This window comes from Ostrinia nubilalis, chromosome 14 (assembly GCF_963855985.1).
Source record: "Ostrinia nubilalis chromosome 14, ilOstNubi1.1, whole genome shotgun sequence".
NCBI lineage: Eukaryota > Metazoa > Arthropoda > Insecta > Lepidoptera > Crambidae > Ostrinia > Ostrinia nubilalis.
Window position 1 is genome coordinate 3,036,665 of NC_087101.1, and position 17,311 is coordinate 3,053,975.

At 37.2% G+C, this 17,311-nt stretch overlaps 1 protein-coding gene across 1 annotated transcript; it reads right to left on the bottom strand.

Annotated features, from left to right (window-relative positions):
• Positions 1–1,502: 1,502 nt before the first annotated feature.
• Positions 1,503–15,432, bottom strand: LOC135078293 (insulin receptor). Its single transcript, XM_063972891.1, has 8 exons — positions 15,357–15,432; positions 12,488–12,747; positions 7,962–8,175; positions 7,470–7,610; positions 7,016–7,221; positions 6,454–6,597; positions 4,173–4,335; positions 1,503–3,419 (listed from the first exon to the last, which is right to left on the bottom strand). The coding sequence occupies exons 2-8, from the start codon at positions 12,517–12,519 to the stop codon at positions 1,557–1,559; spliced, it is 2,763 nt and encodes a 920-aa protein (XP_063828961.1). The 5' UTR covers positions 12,520–12,747; positions 15,357–15,432; the 3' UTR covers positions 1,503–1,556.
• Positions 15,433–17,311: the final 1,879 nt, after the last annotated feature.

Here is a 17,311-nt window from a genome sequence, read left to right on the forward strand (position 1 = left end):
TCTGCCCATTGCCACTTCAGCTTGCTAATCCATCAGGCTATGTCAGCAACTTTAGTTTACGTCCACCCACAAGGTGGACTGACGACCTCATAAAGGTAACAGGAAGACGCTGGATGCACGCTACCAACCGGGTGATGCGAAAATCATTCCTGTGTTCAGCAATGGACGTCCTGTGGCTGAAATAATAATGATGAGTCTTTGCAAAAATATGAAATTGTTGACTACCTTCCAAAAAATGTAGCATATTATTTAAATGTGCAAATGAACGGGTTTCCACTTGACACAATTATTATCAAACCGCACACTAAATACGTCGTCATACCCTATAGTAAGCCAACCGTAAATCTCGTTAGATATTACACGATCCCCTTATCCCGTTAGTTAGGGTGTGCGTGAGCTCAAACAGACAACATTAGGGCAGGAAATTCAAGTGTTATCAAGCAAATATAATGTATGTCGTTAGTATACGGTATACATTTGCTTTCAATTTCAAAAACTGCAAATTAAAATTTATTTCAGCTTTGGTTAAAAATACAGGCCATGCAGGCCACTACCAACCGGGCGATGTGGAAATCATTGGGGGAGGCCTATAACAGCAGTGGACGTCCTGTGGCTGAAATGATGTTTATGATGGAAAACTCAATTCATTATTTTTCGCAAGTTGGTTTTAAAAAAAAAGCGCTTTTACGCGTCTCAATATTGCTTTAACCCTACCACTGCTTTGGGACAATATATGGCTCAAGCTGAGAAGAAACTGTGTCAAGGACAAGATTTAAAAGTAAATTAGAAAACAAAAAATAAAGATGTCAGACTAGGACTACAAACGCAATAGGGTTTTTCATTTTTGCTCTCTGTAAAATTATGTAGAGAATCAAACTGACTCTCAGAACTTATTTACTTAACTTTTCGTTAAGTTCCAATCTACGCTGTCTCTACATCAGACTTCAAAGCTTACGCTCAGCCTTAATATCGGAATAGCCAAACATCACCAGGATTACTGAAACCGAATACTGTGGGCTTATTAGTCGTAGAGAAGATCGGCCGGATCAAACGTAAGCTAAGATTTTGCATTTGTTTGATAATGTTACCGTGGCAACGATTGTCATAGTAAAATAAGCTTCACCCACAGCCCACGCATCTTCGTTTCATATAAAAATGGTACTATTGAATAAAGGTGTCCTGAGAACTAATCAAGGGCAAATGTTTGTACAAAGGATTTTGCTAAGTAATTCTCGGGAGTGGGTGACTTTCATACGGGCTTCAAATGAAGACCTACTGCCACATTTTATTGTGGTAACTTGCCTTTGATATGACTTTATTTTGTTGACATCGTCTGAACTTGAAGTACACAAACTTTTAATAACGTTTTCGGGCTAAACGATGCGCTGGAAAAATCTGTAATTGCCCGCAATTAATTTCAACTTAGGTAGGTACTAATGGCAAAATATGACCAGGCAGGATAAAGAAAAAATCTAATATACAAAAAAAATTTATTGAGTATTATTAGTATCACAATATCAATTTTGGCAAGTTATATTATTGTTAAAAACTTAACCTTAGTCTAACCGCGTATCACGCAGTGGTATCGTATACACTGGCATGAAATCTGACATCATTGTACTAGGCGGTTCACTATCAGCTATGACCATATTTTCTAATAGAGGCATCTCATAAGAGTAATCGTTTTGTTTCTTCCATAAAATTCCAACAACTAAAGTGGAGATGTATATTAAAATACCAATAATAACGCCAGTCCAACACCAACGTAGTTCCAAATTAGTTGTCATAATTACTCTTTTTCTATCGCTACAAACACTTCTAGAAGCTAATGTTGTAGAGCAAACACTTATCAAATACTTTTTGGCTTTGATATACTTAACGACAAAATGTCTTTTATCGCCAGATAGGCACCAAGTTTGTGACTGAAGATGCCCAGGCTCATCATACTTAACTGAAGGTAGCACCTTCACAGTGTAAGCTAAGACCGGTCCGTTGGTAACTTTAGGAGGATCCCACTCGACACGAATCTCCCCTGATTCTGAAGCAGTGACGTAATTAATAACAGGCTTATCTGCGTATTCAGACCGCAGAGTCCTTACCACACCTCTGGCATATCGACTGCACTTATCAGCAGAACAAGCTCTTAATCTAAACTTGTAGTCCCTGAAGGGAGCTAGACCCGCAATTTGAAAATCGTTTCTTGGCCCGCTTATATTCAATGTTAAAGTCCGAACAAAATTTCCGAAAGAAGAATTTTTAGGTGGATCTACCTCAAGGTTATTACAACCGTCCTCGATGCTGCTACAGACGTCAAAGTACTCCTCGACCATCGCTCCAGCTGTCACCGTTGATAGAACTCCACACATGGACTCACATCCCCTGTCATAATCTGGAGGTGGACGCATAACAACAGCGTGACGAAAATAATCAATCTCTTCTTCTATTCTCAAACTATCTCTTTTCTTTTTGCAATGATCTCTTGCACTTACGTCCTTTGGATAAATTTCGATAAGAGTGACGTCCAATTCGTATCGCTTGATATGTGACCTATAAACTTTGTGGTCAACCCAGCGCACCACAACAACGTCAGAAGACGAAGCAACCAATTCTAAAATGAAAGGTGGCTCTGGTTTTCCAACAGGTGTAGTGAAATTAAAAATATCACTGCGAGCCAGTATCTTAGTTTTCGGGTCATATTTTTCTATACATAATGCATAAGTAGACGCTGGTCGTAAATTACGCAGTACAACGTTCGTGTTACTATCCAAATCATGGGGGATATTGTATGCGTGCCATTCTGAATCGCTACATGTTTCAGGTACGAATACCTTTCGAGAACCTTGTGGTAGGTGTATGTAGAGAATGGAATAATGAGCTTGAGGATTTGCGACGTGCGTGAAGTCGACAGAGATTGACGTTTCATTAATAACGTTCAATTGTAATCCAATTGATGCATTTGCGCAACCCCCACTGTATCCGTTTGTACCACTGGGAATGTCTAAAGGGCCTGGCTTATCAGGAAACCGACTTTTTATTTTGTCAATCTCATTCACGCACAGCATTGGGTTGTTATAAATATACAAAGACCCCTTTTCAACTTGCAGTGTATTAGTGACGTTTTCAGTAAACAAAGTCTGGAGGTTAGTCATGTCGTATATTATGAGGCTATGTGTTCCATTTTTTAGGTTACGACCTCCAATTCTTTTTAACGAAGACAGAAAATCTAAAGAGGTGATTTTTAATGAACCGTAAACGATGATAAAGTCTGAAACTTCTTGTATCCGACTCAAGTACGTTCTCAATTCTTCCATTGCCTCTGGATGGGATCTTATTCGGATGACTAAAGATCCATTCACATAAACGCATCTTCCAGACTCTTGGATGCTCTCTATAGTTTGTATGTTGAGACTGCCGCAAGTCTGAAAAGGAAAATTAAGATAAATGTAAAAAGGAATCACGCAGATTTAAAACTTTTCACAAAGCTGTATACAGCTAGTTTCTTATTTCCAAGGATATAAGGAAAAATGCTACAGTTTTTGGTTCTGTGGCCCGTACTCTTAAACCTCTCTTAGTAATAAGAATACTCGAGCGCAGTCGCAACTAGGCTAAGCAGCTGTGGAGTGAAATCTCAGCTTACGCCATTGTTGCAGTTTTTAATTTCTGTTCTGACGAAACAATATCTGCAGGATTACTAAATGCTCATGCATAAAACGTGAATATTAAAGACGATTGTTGGGAACTATGAAAGAAGGATGAATGTCTAGAGTCGCTAAGAGATTGCAATGTTTTCATGAATAATTTTTTTCATGAAATGCCTATTTATAAATTCAGAATGATTCTTTTAAACGAGACACGTTTGTGGTATACAAGTGAGTGATGACATCTTAGTATAGAAGTTAGTATCTTTTTCTTCTGTAAATTATTTAGTTTTTCGTTCGTTCGTTTCAGCTAAATGACGTCCACGGCTGGACAAAGGCCTCCCCAAAGGTTTTACACGATGAACGGTCCTGCGCTGCCTGCATCCAGGCTTTTCACGCGACCTTTACCAGATCTTCGTCCACCTAGTAGGAGGCCTGCCCTCGCTACGTCTTCTAGCCCGTGGTCGCCACTCGAGAATTTAGTTTTTATTACTTTCTAAATTACTATTGATACGATGATTCAGCCAAAATTACCTCTTCGCACTTCTCGCAAGGGACACAAACTGTCTCTTTGTCCCTTATATCCATCTTGTACCCAACTGTGCAGTTGAACACGCAAGTGTTGTTCCACGACCAGCCCCTCAGATCTTTGCACTCCTCCTCTGTGATGCAGTAATCGTTGTGAGGGAGTACTATTCTGTAAGAAAAAAGCAAGATCATGAGTTTCACTTTGGATGGTAGATGGTAGGTATCTTCGGCGAACGGCATCGAACGAGCTCGCGAACATTGGAAAGGCTTAAAATAATCTTAATTTAATTAAAAGCCTGTAATAATTTCTGTCTTAATTGATTAACGAAAGAAACCTACAATGGCTACCTCTTATTCGCAACGCCTTAATCTACAGATAACTGAACAATTTGTAATATTTAGAAGATACACAGCCATAAAATAGCCAAAATAAACTTTATGTCCTTCATTTTAATGCACAGGGGTATGCACTATGCATTAGGCTATTAGAAAACGAATAAGAGCTATAGAGACAAAACACTGTATGTGACTTTACAGTGTCATAGATTTACTCGATTCCCTATCGAGTAACCTGGATTCGGCCAGCGGCATCTAAGAGGAACCAAGAGTTACTCACGAATATGTAGAGCACAGATTTATCTTGCTACAAGACAACCTGATGGATTGAAGCCAAGGAACCGAAAGAAGTCGTAGTTTACATGCAAAAAGTCCCCATTGTAAAACACATCTAATTTTGAATTTAATTTTTGCTAGTAAGTGGTAGCAGAATTTTATTAGAATTCTAGGTGAGCTTCATTCAGATGGACACTTTTTTTATGCTATACATATACAAGGCAGGTATTTGACCGCAATCGTACCACTTTAATATAAAATTATATAACATAAAATAACATCAGTAAATGTAACAGTAACTTGGGTATGTTTTGATAGGCTTTATTTTCACAATTTGGGTCAAAGATACTTTTAATACAATTTCCTCGAACGCCACATTTTATTTTCCTGGAATAGAGGACGCTCTCGCTACCAGTTAGTCTCTTAATTCAAGATTTTTTAAGAGGAATGGAACTTCCGCCATCTTGTTTACGAATAATTATGAGCAACTGAACAGATTCCATGAATTTTCACCCTTTTTCCTAAGACTTATGAAAAATAATACATTAATTTTGGAAACAAACGAAGTAATAACATTAAATAAAGTGCTTCAAACAAACGAAGTTTAACAGAGATTTCGATATCAATTTGGCCTCCGGCGTTCGACACTGCGGATCCACGATTCTGCGGGTATACATCTAAATCATGTAGTGAACGATTCGCCGATTTGAATTCATACTCACGCCCGGACGTGCACTTAGGAACACATTGGCCCGGTGCGTGTAGTTTGCCGAATGGAGCACACAAATGAACTTTTAGCGTGTTACTGATTCAGATGCGAGGGATAAATCAGTTTAACACGTTTCCGTGGTTACGGACCCTTGAAAGCCGGGTTGATATCGTGGAGCAGAGTGGTAAAAAACTAAAATGTTAAGTACCTATACATAGATGACGTAGTTCTCAGTTTAGTTTATTTTTTTATGTGACAGAAGGCAAACGACCCATAGACACCCGCAGTCCCAGGGGTGTTACAGGTGCGTTGCCGGCATTTAAGGTGAAGATACGCTCTCTTCTTGAAAGTTTGCAGTTCGTATCGGTCCGAAAACACCTTATTAATGCATTCTCAAGTTGCAACGCCCAGTCTGCTTTTGACACCCATCTCAATTCAACAACCTACAAGAGCCCATTGCTCTTGAATCCTTTCAAGACACTCAGATCATAGGAGTCCCAGAAAACACATAAGAGAGTATCCACTCCAATGAATGATAAACGTACAAGCAAATCGCTTCGACTGTATCTATGGGAAGTTTATGGAGTGGTAGTACTGACCCAGTTGTGATTAAGACGTGCTCAATCAGATTTCCCAATAGGGATATACCTTCAGATGACCCTATTATTCTACCAATGTCTGACATCAGTTGATACTGTTAATATGTATACTACAGCGGGCTGAGTGTGAGTTTACATCAACCTCACTAGTGAGCGCGTTAAAAAAATTATGAAAATTTTAGTTCTCGAACGTTTCCGCTAGGGGCGCTGTACAATTCGTCACTTTTTTTACGCGGTCAACATCGAATGCGTTTGACGTAAACTCACACTAGGCCAGGCCTGTTAATATCTCAAACATTTGAATGACCCTTAAAATTAAAAGAAACCATAAAAACATAAAATATTGAAAATAGTATGTTATACTCACGTTCCAGCAGGGCACTTGGGCACACATCTGTTCTTGTATGTGTAGTGTCGACAAATGGTGCACTCATTGGGGTTTGAAAGTCGGCATCCGAGGCACTGCTTATTGCAATTTGAATTTATATCTTCTGGCAGCCGCTGGCATTTTCTGTGGACAAACAAGCATGCAGTTTACTTGAATATCATATTAAACGATTCGACGAGGTTGAAAGATGTAGACAAACCGCATGCATGACGTAGTAGCTTATTAGTAATCGCACCGCAAGTGTTTGTTTAAAGAAAGACCAGACATAATATTGATAGTAACTATTTCTTTGTGTAAGCAGTCACTGAATGGATATTGGCTACTGTACTATAAAAAAAAACTTATATTCTGTAGAAAAAATTCTACTAAACTAAGCCATATTTTTTGTTTAAAAAAATTATATTCATAAATCTAACTCGAAAAATTTAGATAAACGATCTATGATAAGTTAACTAACCCGAAAGATTACTAACCCGTGCCTTAAAGCTTCTTGGATTGAATTAAATAACCATTGACTTAAGTAACCCTCAGTTCCACTTACAAAATATTCCAGCAATAGTTAGTGGACGCGTTTCTAGTGCAGGAACAAGCAGTGTTGCACTGTGGACTGTCCCAGACTGGACTCAGCACGTGACGAGTTCGAGGCGCGATCAGGTTCCAATTGATGGTGTTGATGAAACAGGCCTGAGGAACCGTCCAAATGATGACCCCTCCCCGGTCTACCTTCAGCAGGTTGTATAGGCCAACCTGTAATTTGTTACCCGACGTTACCGTTATAACTTTTCAAATCATTCATTTTAATTGGGCAAATTAAAAAATAAAAGTAGTACCACTTATATTGGGATTGCGTAAAAGAGTCCGAGTCTACATAACTTACCTTCTATGCTATCTCAAGAGCTTTAAAAGTAAATGAAGTCTTGAAATCTACTATGTAGTCCATTACGTAACTGTAAGTTGACTCGTTTAGATATTGTGATAAGATGATGATGGATTACCTCTTTAAGATCTGGTATGTCGAAGATAATCAAAGCATAGTTGTAAAATAACTGCTCGCCCCTGATTCTGGTCAGATTGGGGAACAGCTGACCAATAGACTCCAGCCCATTCACTCTGTAGAACGCCACGTAACCTGTCACCTGTTGGAAAGTAATATCATTTTAGGGTTTTGGTTTCACCTACCTAAGCTTTAAGCAAAAGTATCTGGTCTCTAAGGTTTGTACCTAAGCAGTCCAGGGTGAAAAATTACGGTACTAATTATAATCGGTTAACAAAAATAGTATAGTCCTACCTATGATTTTGAATTAGGTATTTGACCTTAGACGAAATAAACGTCGAAGCACGCGACCCAAGCCAATCCCTTTGAAATTATACCATTGCATTGATTAAATTATTGATCATCAATATTGATCTTTGTAACACAAGAGGTGCCTATGCGACACTTTATCATGGTGCTTGCTTAGCTTTACTAACTTCATAGGTATACTTGCCTCCCTGAGCTTGGGAAAGCTAATGTTCACGAAGTCGTCCTTATGCGCCTGCTCCATGATCACAATCTTGAGGTTGCCCAGGATGACCATGCAGTCCTTCAGCATCCTCTCAAGCCTGTCAGGCCTGGTGCAGTGCACGTCGCCGCATATCTTGCCGGTCACGTTCGTGGGTTCGGAGTCTAATCTTTGTGCTGAGCATCCCAGGAATATTGCACTGAAAAACGAATATGTAGGGTAGATAAGGCTACTTTGGCTAAAGAATTACATCAAAATCAAAATCGAAAGTATTTATTCAGTTTAGACCACAAGTGGCACTTATGAACGTCAAAATATTATTATAGAAAATAATAAAAAAAGAAAAGGTAGCCCTTATACACACTTTACATGTCTCCTTATCTTTTGGGCCCTACCAGCGCTTCGAGACAAACATATGGCAAGTGCTGAAAAGAAACGCCGGAACAAACTAAAACGGACGATCAGGGACTTTATCTGCAAGTACAACTTTCAATTCAAATTATCGATTCATGAATGTGCAAAATATAAACCCGTGGATGGACCAAAAAACATTTATATACCCTTCAAAGCAAAATTCAGTTCAGTTGAATTATTTTCTCACTCAAATATTTTAATACTAGTACTCGTGCTACTACCCATAATTATGTACCATTGTAGTCTGATGAATAAAGAATTTTGAAATATAAAGATCGATTCAGTCGGTCCAGCGTATAAAATAGAGTGCCACTTTATGGTACCACTATAATAAAACTCCGGACGTTAAAAGCACATGTGCACAGAACGAAAACAAAAGAACTCACAAAATATAGTAAGATTTGTTAAAATAAAAAAATAACTCTTCTGAACGTACGAGCTTAGTAACTTTAACGTCTAAGGTAAAAAGGTAAAAACGGGCGCCCACGACTATTACTGGTAGCACGCAAGGCGCCGGATTCGCACTAGTCGTTGGTTCAAATCTCGTATATAACGAGACTTAAGAGCGTTGTCACATTTTTCATGCAGAAATCGAGAATTTGGCAGATTTCGAAATGATTTTAGTCATATAATTTATTGTTATAGCTTCTTTTGACTTATATCATCGTAATTATCATACGTTTTTACGGAATGTCTATTGACAAAATCTCGTTCAAATTGGATTTTTGCCTACGAAAACAGCGAATTTCGAAAGCCCGATTTCCAGGTAACTCGCGAAGGCACAACTTTGAACTAATATTACAACAAATTTATTTCTAAGTAAGAAGATAGAATGTATTCATTAGAATAAGCATACCCTGAAGAAGAAAGTGTATTGAGAAAATTTTGATGTTTAATTCATTAAAATGCATATTTATCATGTCTAAGATAGTCAAAATTCGAGAAAATTACTGCAAGAAAACAGGTCACATCTCATAATCTAAAAGTCATTTGGCAACATAAACTACTTTATACTTAAGAAGAAACATAGTACTATTATTGTGTGAAAAAGAAAAAATATCTATCTTCAATCTTCAAATGAAAAATTAATTTGAAAATACTATAAAATCGGGTGCATCAAATGGCATAAATCAGTCGTGCTTTGGCACTCGTAGACGCCGGGTCTATGTCAGTTGACTGCCCACTGACGTATATGCGTCACGCGTGATTTTTTCGTAAATTGTAGTATGATTGAGTACTTTTGATCCGCAAGTATTTTAAATTTATTTGCTTAGGTAAATCGGACTTGTAATTTCTTTCTTTTCAAACTTTTTATTATTTTACTTACAGAATATGGGTAGAATAGATAAAAGATATTATTATGGTATCTGTTTGGTCAGGAAAAAATAAATGACTAATAAAAATTTTAACAGGGTGTCAAAACATTAGTCCATGCTATTGTGTTTCTACCAACATAAAATATACTCTTCCTTACTAATAAAAGTTGAATAGCGTCTGTATGGTCACACAACGCTTCGTCATGTTTTTCCGAAAGTTCAGTTACTGACGACTGAATGAAAGAAATTGGTGCGTAACTATTCATCTGATATTAAACTTTTAGTAATAAAGGGGTAGGTCAGGTAAATGGCAAATCCACCAGCGGTCGCTCGATGACACTTAGACAAATAGTTTTATAAAACGTCAACTAAGTTGGTTAGGTATTTGTATTGTAGATACTTATACAAATGAACGTATAAAATGAGTTTATTTTTAAAAGTATAGGTACAGTGTGGAAACGATAAGTGATTTCACTTGATTTTTAATTATACAAGATATCGAGAAACTGTATACTGTTCTTGTAAGTGCTTCATGAACTCTTTAAAACAATAACAATAAATAGGTCAAAGAATAAACTGGATCTATTCGAAAATTCAATGTTTCCGAATTTCATACTAAATGTATGCCGCCAGCCATACCTACCATATTAGAAGTGTTAATTTTTTAAATTTAAATTTTTAATTGAGTAATATATAATAATCAAACAACAAACTCGTAAATTGCATTCTTATTAAAATTATTTACGGAAAACATGATTTTAGGTTTAACTTGCTACAATATCATCAAGAGATACTAATTAATAAATACTAAATAAACAGATAAAGGGGACGGCATTAAGGCACTCAGAATTCTCAGAAACCATTGATTTCGTGTTTGTTTGTAACTGTATTAAATGTATGAAAGCTGGAAATATAGGTTTTTTGAATAGATTCAGTTCGTTCTTAAACATATTATTGATGCCGTTTGCTAGGTCTCATGAAGCACTTTTGCAGTAAGTAACCATTTGTTCGACATCTTGTATACCTACTATAAGAAATATTCGAGTGAGATCACTTGTCGATTATTTTCGTCATCCTTATTTGTATTAAATTTAATTAAAATACACTAAGGCTGAGATGCACCACCTAACTTTGACCCTAACTGACAATAACCGGTGTTTTATGTTAGACAGATTTTTGACCAAAATTTTGATGTCAATGTTAAAGTAAGACGGTGCAACACGGCCTAACAAATGTATCGTAGACAGTACTTTTTATTTTCTTCATAAATCTTTCTTTTCTAAGCTTTTATTTCCTTTGACAACTGGAGTTGTAAAATCTTGCAACTTAAAATTTACTTACTTCCCGTTTTCCCATTGAGCTGAAATTTTGCATGTCTACACAGGTATGCAAAATTTCGTTTCATTTCGCACTAAATAATTTAATTTACACGTGTTTTCATGCGATGGCCAAGTCAATATATTTATGTAAAACGTTAATGATTTCCTGGACTGGACTTGGTATTACATGGATCTCACAACTTCTTACCGTAGAACAACTGAGTAGTGAGACTTGGTTTTTTGACAAGTATTGTTTTTGATGGGTTTGTATTACAGAACGCATGTGTACCTAATGGGATAACTGTTTAAAAACACGATTAGATATTTTAGCATTATACGACCGTGGTTTATAATAATAAATTCTATAAAATCACAATGATATCAGTATTTACCTCTTTGATTTCCTGACTTGTTTAGATTTACAACAACTAAATATTTATTATTAACTTTTAAATAATAATTTGAATGGCGCTTACGATGTTTAGTTACGAGCTCTTTGATGGACACAGATATTATAGATAACGTTTAAAAAATGGCACGCTCGTTTTCATACATTTCATTCTATTTATTTAACCTATCCATATTTATGTGCTGAAACGTCACAAAATCAGAATACATTTTAATTTTTCCATCCCGCATCATAAAAACTAAAAAGTCAAAAGTCAAATTTAAATAGTAAATAATATTTTTCATAAAGAAGCTTTTGATGCTGTAAAAAGAATAAAATAAAACATAAATTCTTTCAAACCCATCAACATTACTTTACTCAATTTAAAGATTAAAAACTTGTCGCGGGATTTACTAGTGTAAAAATACATTAATTACGTAACTTGATTTTGCTAAAAGTCTGATCTGAGAAAAAATCAAATAGGTAATTTATACATTATTTCTTTATTATTATGTATGATGTACTGTCTTAGGTACGATACAACTACGGATTAAGATCGTTTAGTCGACGCAGCGTTGAAATTGTACAGATAAATGCAGTTTGCGCACTCACTACGCGACGTCAAGCAATAAAAACCTAAAATTCGAACGCCAACTTTTTGCTACAACGCTCTTAACAGCTATATGAGTCATTCCTTTAAGTTTGTCGCCATAGCCAATTAAGCTAATCATTGTGGAATCTTATAAAGTTAGATAGATCATTTCATCCACGAAGACGTGTCCCACCATTCTTCCGCTAATGTTTGAGTGTTATCGGTACACGCTAAATTATCCATGAATGCACACGCACTACAATAATGACGCTTGATTGCTCGGATCAAACTCCCCGCACCCCACACTTCCCTCGACCAAAAATTGGTGGGGCGCGTCTTCGTGAATGAAACGATCTTTACGAGTAGAATATAATAAGTGCGATATTTAAACCAAAATGTTTATAGGCTGATGCGCTATCAACAGTACAAGTTCTGCAACGGATTTTGATAAAATGTGTGAATTAGAAAAGTATAATATTTACCATAACAAAATTACTGTCTTCGTCGCCTCCATTTCACCTTCAGCTTGCTCTTGCCGAATCGCTTATACTTCCGCGTCTGAGCTCCCAATCGCCGTCTCAGTATCACTCTATAAACTAACGCCATGCACTTTCGCACTCCAATGGGAAAACACATTGTATTCTGGCTCCCATAGTTTTTCTTTAACACTTCATTGTCTACGGCTGTTCCGGGTTTTGTGGAGTTTTTGTTGGCTTCTATAATTGGAGGTGCAATGACTTTCCTAAAAAATGTTTTGCTATTTAATATTAATGACAAAAAAGTCCCTGGACATCCGAATGAAATTAGCTTCCCCCTTCGGTTTGATCATCATTTCCATCAAGTGAGATGCAAGCCAAGAGCATCATGAAAAATCATTTCATACAACATTTTATGTATGGAATCCAAATGTTGTGACTGGTTCACAACTGTTTTGTTTTGGCATAAAGTTAGAATTCATTTAAAACTAACAAATGAAACATCTATCTTTTCTATGAAAGTGGAACAGAATACTGTTCATTTGACTACTCATGCATGATAATCATAGCATATAGTTCAGCAGGTAGTGCTAACATGAGTGATAAAAATATAAGAGGAAAATATTAAAATCAGGCTTCAATTTCAGTAGCATAAGGCTGCGGATAGACGACCGGAATAAACGGAGGTTGACTTTAAATGTGGCATGTTCAAAAGTAGTTAACCCGCTAAGGGCACATAGTGACATAAACACACAATAGAGAAGAATGTGTCTGGAGGAGAATACGGATTGGCACTAAGTACGCCCTATGTATAAGTTTTAATTAAATAAATGAGTACCTACCTACAACTAGGAGTGTAATTAATGTCAATGTAGAGTCAGTCGAGATTATCATAATCTTACGTATAATTGCGTTTGGAAATTACGTACGCTCTATTAATTGTAATTATGATAACACTATTACAAATTTAATTTCAAACCGTCTATATTTTGTTTTGAACCCGCAAAAAAAAGTATGAAAGGTAAAGGTAGAAAGACACCCAACAGTTTTCCCTCTTGCGCCAAAAGACACTCTCAAACTAAGTCAATAATCAGCTCTCTTTATAAAGCAGTAACTATCTTCATAAAATCACTTGAATCCATTAGACCCTATCTCTACCAAAGCGTAGAGGAAAGATGTTCTTGAATATCCAATAGGATCATTTTCACATCACTTCTCCGCTAAGATCCAATTCGTAAATCTGATTGGTTATTCAAACACGAATCAGACATGAGAAGATCCGCAGGAACACCAAAGTGGCCGTAGGTATAGCCCACAGGATTGCTAAAATCAAGTGACTATGTTCAGGGCACATAAGCTATGTAGCTTGTAGAGATGATGGCCATTGGGGCAGAAAAGTTCTCGAGTGGCGACCACGGACTGGAAGAAGTAACGTGGGCAATGGGCAGGCTTCCCATGGTGGATCGACAATCTGGGGAAGGTCATTGAAGAACCTGCATGCGGGCAACTCAGGACTGGTCTTTGTGGAAATCCTTGGGGGAGACCTTTGACCGCTGAAACGATTCAAACACATCTCCTCTCCGCTTTGGCTAAAACCGGGCCTTAGGTACATCATGTAGACTCGCCTTAAGGTATCGATGGATCCATCAACCTTGGGATGAGAAGCTGACGTCTTAGTAATTAACTGCCAACGTTCATGATGCTTTAGGGTAGAATATAAGTACTTTACATGCTACTATATCATATCTATTTACAAGTTACATAATATGCTCTCAGAAGTTGACTTTTTGCATAGATAACATGATGCAATAAAGATTTATGACTATGAAAAAAGTAAGTGCATATTGATATCGTTAAAAGTATTACGTATCTCAGTAATAAAACGTTTATCACAGAATACATTTTAATCTAACACTATGAGTTGTTTTTATTCTTAACCTTTTTGCTGACAGCAAGAAAAGGCATTCAATTAACATTTTTAACATTTATGTATTGTTATATTTTGAGTCAGCGTACCTGATAATATAAAAGGAATTCGAAAAATTTACTCTCTTTCAGTAAATTAACTCGATCGTTCAAAATATCCGTAGCAACAAACAAAACCGCTGAAATGAATTAATATTGACTGTGAAGCTTGACCTACTTTAAGCTATTTTAAGCCAATACTATATCGGTTCCATTTTGTGCCTATTATTTATTAAACAAATAACTTCTGCCCGCGACTTCGTCCGCGTGGAGTATTTACTAGTCTTAATCCGATGGTATGCCTATTTCCTGTAGCCTTCCTCGATAAATGGGCTATCTAACACTGAAATATTTTATCAAATTGGACCAGAAGTTAAAAAACTCATAAAACTCATTTATTTTTGCAACTAGGCTTATAAAAAGCACTTTTACACGTCCCAGTAAAAAAAAAAAGTCAAAATTTCTTTATTTATTTAGACTAATAAATAGTTCTTAAAAATACCACAGTGTTAACCCTACCACTGCCACTGCTTCGTGGTGTCAATCTCAGGTCAAGCAAACAAACTCTTCAGCATTAGTATAATAGATAAGCCTTAATAAATAGTTAAGTGCCAAACAAAAATTCTTATTTAAGTGCAGACCCTACACCTAATAAACTTTCACTAAAATCAAGTATTGTAAATTGTTGTTAAAAATAAGTTAACTATGAACCGTATAGTAATGAAACTTTAACCTAACTTAAAATCCAAAAACATTACCCTTCAATCTGCACTCAGTCAAAAATAATAAGCCCGATCCACAAAAAGCAATTATATTAAAAACGACTCTATGTGACTGAAAATAAAATATTTTGTAACTTAACGACGCAAACTTTTTAATTAGGTTCAAAATAAGCACATGGCGACCATACCTGGGCACTAATTAATTGATATCATTAAGGAAATACTAGTTAATAACACACAGTGACTGTACTGCACAAAGACCGCTAGCAGACTGTTGTAAATATAATGCATTTTTTAGTTTCTATTGCCATCGATATTGGGTCGCGACCTCTTAAAGGTTTTTAGATAAATGGTGTTTACATAAATCTATCTTAATGTATATTTGTTGCTGTTCTTATCGAACTCCGAAGCGATCAAGGTTGATCTTTGTTTAGATAGACAAGTTACAACCCGATCGAGTTTACTGCGCACCAGGCAGCCGTGACGTCACATCGACGCTCTGGTACGGTCCGGGGAGGTGTGCAGGTGAGTGCGCATTCCAGCGAGGTGCGCAGTTTGCTCGATCGGATTGTAACTGTTCTATGCAGTTAGTACCTACTTTGACGTCTATCTATATTGCTAAACAAGAATTTAATAGACCTAATGATCGTCTCAGCTAGATGACGTCCACTGCTGGACAAAGGCCTCCCCAGGGATTTCTATAACGACCGGTCCTGTGCCGCGCTGCCCGCATCCAGGTACTTCCCGCGACCTTCACCAGATCGTCGGTCCACCTAGTAGGGTTCCCGCCGCCCACTCAAGAACTTTTCGGCCCCAGCATTCATCTCCATCTCCATTTATTCTGACTCTATCAAACTCACCCAAAAGAAATAGTTCAAATGGAAATTGAACTTACAAAACGATTTTCTAGAGTACCTAAATCCAATAGCATTGGAAAAGAAACATAAAGTCCAGATTTTAAAGTAAAAAACTGTTATGTTAACGGTTAAACCGTGTACTTAGTAAAATTAAACGCCCTGTGCACAAGACCTCTGGGGTCAAGTGGTCTTAACGAGCAATATTGCATTTTATACGAAGGACCACTCAATGCCATGTCGGGATCGGATTTATAGTGTTCCGTCCGTAGCGAGAGGCAAACGATATTTTTAGTGCCCGACACAAGGGTAGTTTGGAAAGCTGCCATAAAATTGGGTTTCAGATTTGATACCAGGGTGCAAAAAACACGATGGTATAGGTACCTATAAAATACAAATCTAGGGTCGTAGAAATTCATTTGTGCTTGGGTACAGTAGGTATACTTTAAACTACTTTAAAGCTTAAGCAGACTTTCAACGGGAAAGGGTACAAACCGTATCGCCTTCACAGATTAGAGAGTATGTTGATCGCCTTTCGCCAGCTGTCATCGCCATTCGCGCGCTGTCAATCGCGAGGCGAGGTGTGCGGATAAGTTGCGTTGCAGTATGGGCACGTATGGGGTTTCATACAAAGAATACTAACTGCCTCGAGTTGATACGATTACGATCCCTTTCCAGGTTGAATAGATTGAAGAAGTTAGAAAAGCGAGATGAGTCGGCAGAGGCTTGCTTTGTTCAAATTCAAGTGCCGAAATTTTTTAGGTTGGATTAAAATTCCTAACTAAACGAGTAACTATGAATAACTTTTAGGAGGCTAACAAACGCCATGCCAAATACGCCTACAGTTTTACTTACTACTGATAAAGAACACTCATCCTACTGGTTTCTAAAAAAGAGACCGATACCGAAACCCGGTTTCGGCCTGTTTTGGCCATGGTTTTCTTTACGGTCGAGCGAACCCTACATAATTTTTATTTCCCGATCTCCCGGGATCAGGTGGAGTGCTGTCGAACGGTGCTCGAACTGCGCAAATGTAATATCTTAATAATAGGTAATAACGGTGCCATTACCGCCTGTGGTTGGGATTAATTAGTGTCAAATACGATGGAATACCGCTATTACGGATTTTGAGGCTTTGAATATTAGAGTAAATGGCTAAATAATGTTAACAGATGGTAGGTATTAGCGCACTACGCGTAATAAGACAGTTTATTTTATAATATAGGTGGTGCCAGTCCCCTTTGTCTAAATACTTAGGTCCGTAAATTAGTATGTGAGTCTCAAGGTGC

Coding starts and splice junctions, on each gene's coding strand:
- LOC135078293 (XM_063972891.1), bottom strand. CDS start 12,519: ATGGAGGCGACGAAGACAGTAATTTTGTTATG. Junction 7,222..7,469: donor ACATACCAGATCTTAAAGAG/GTAATCCATCAT, acceptor AACAAATTACAG/GTTGGCCTATACAACCTGCT. Junction 3,420..4,172: donor CTTGCGAGAAGTGCGAAGAG/GTAATTTTGGCT, acceptor TTTCCTTTTCAG/ACTTGCGGCAGTCTCAACAT.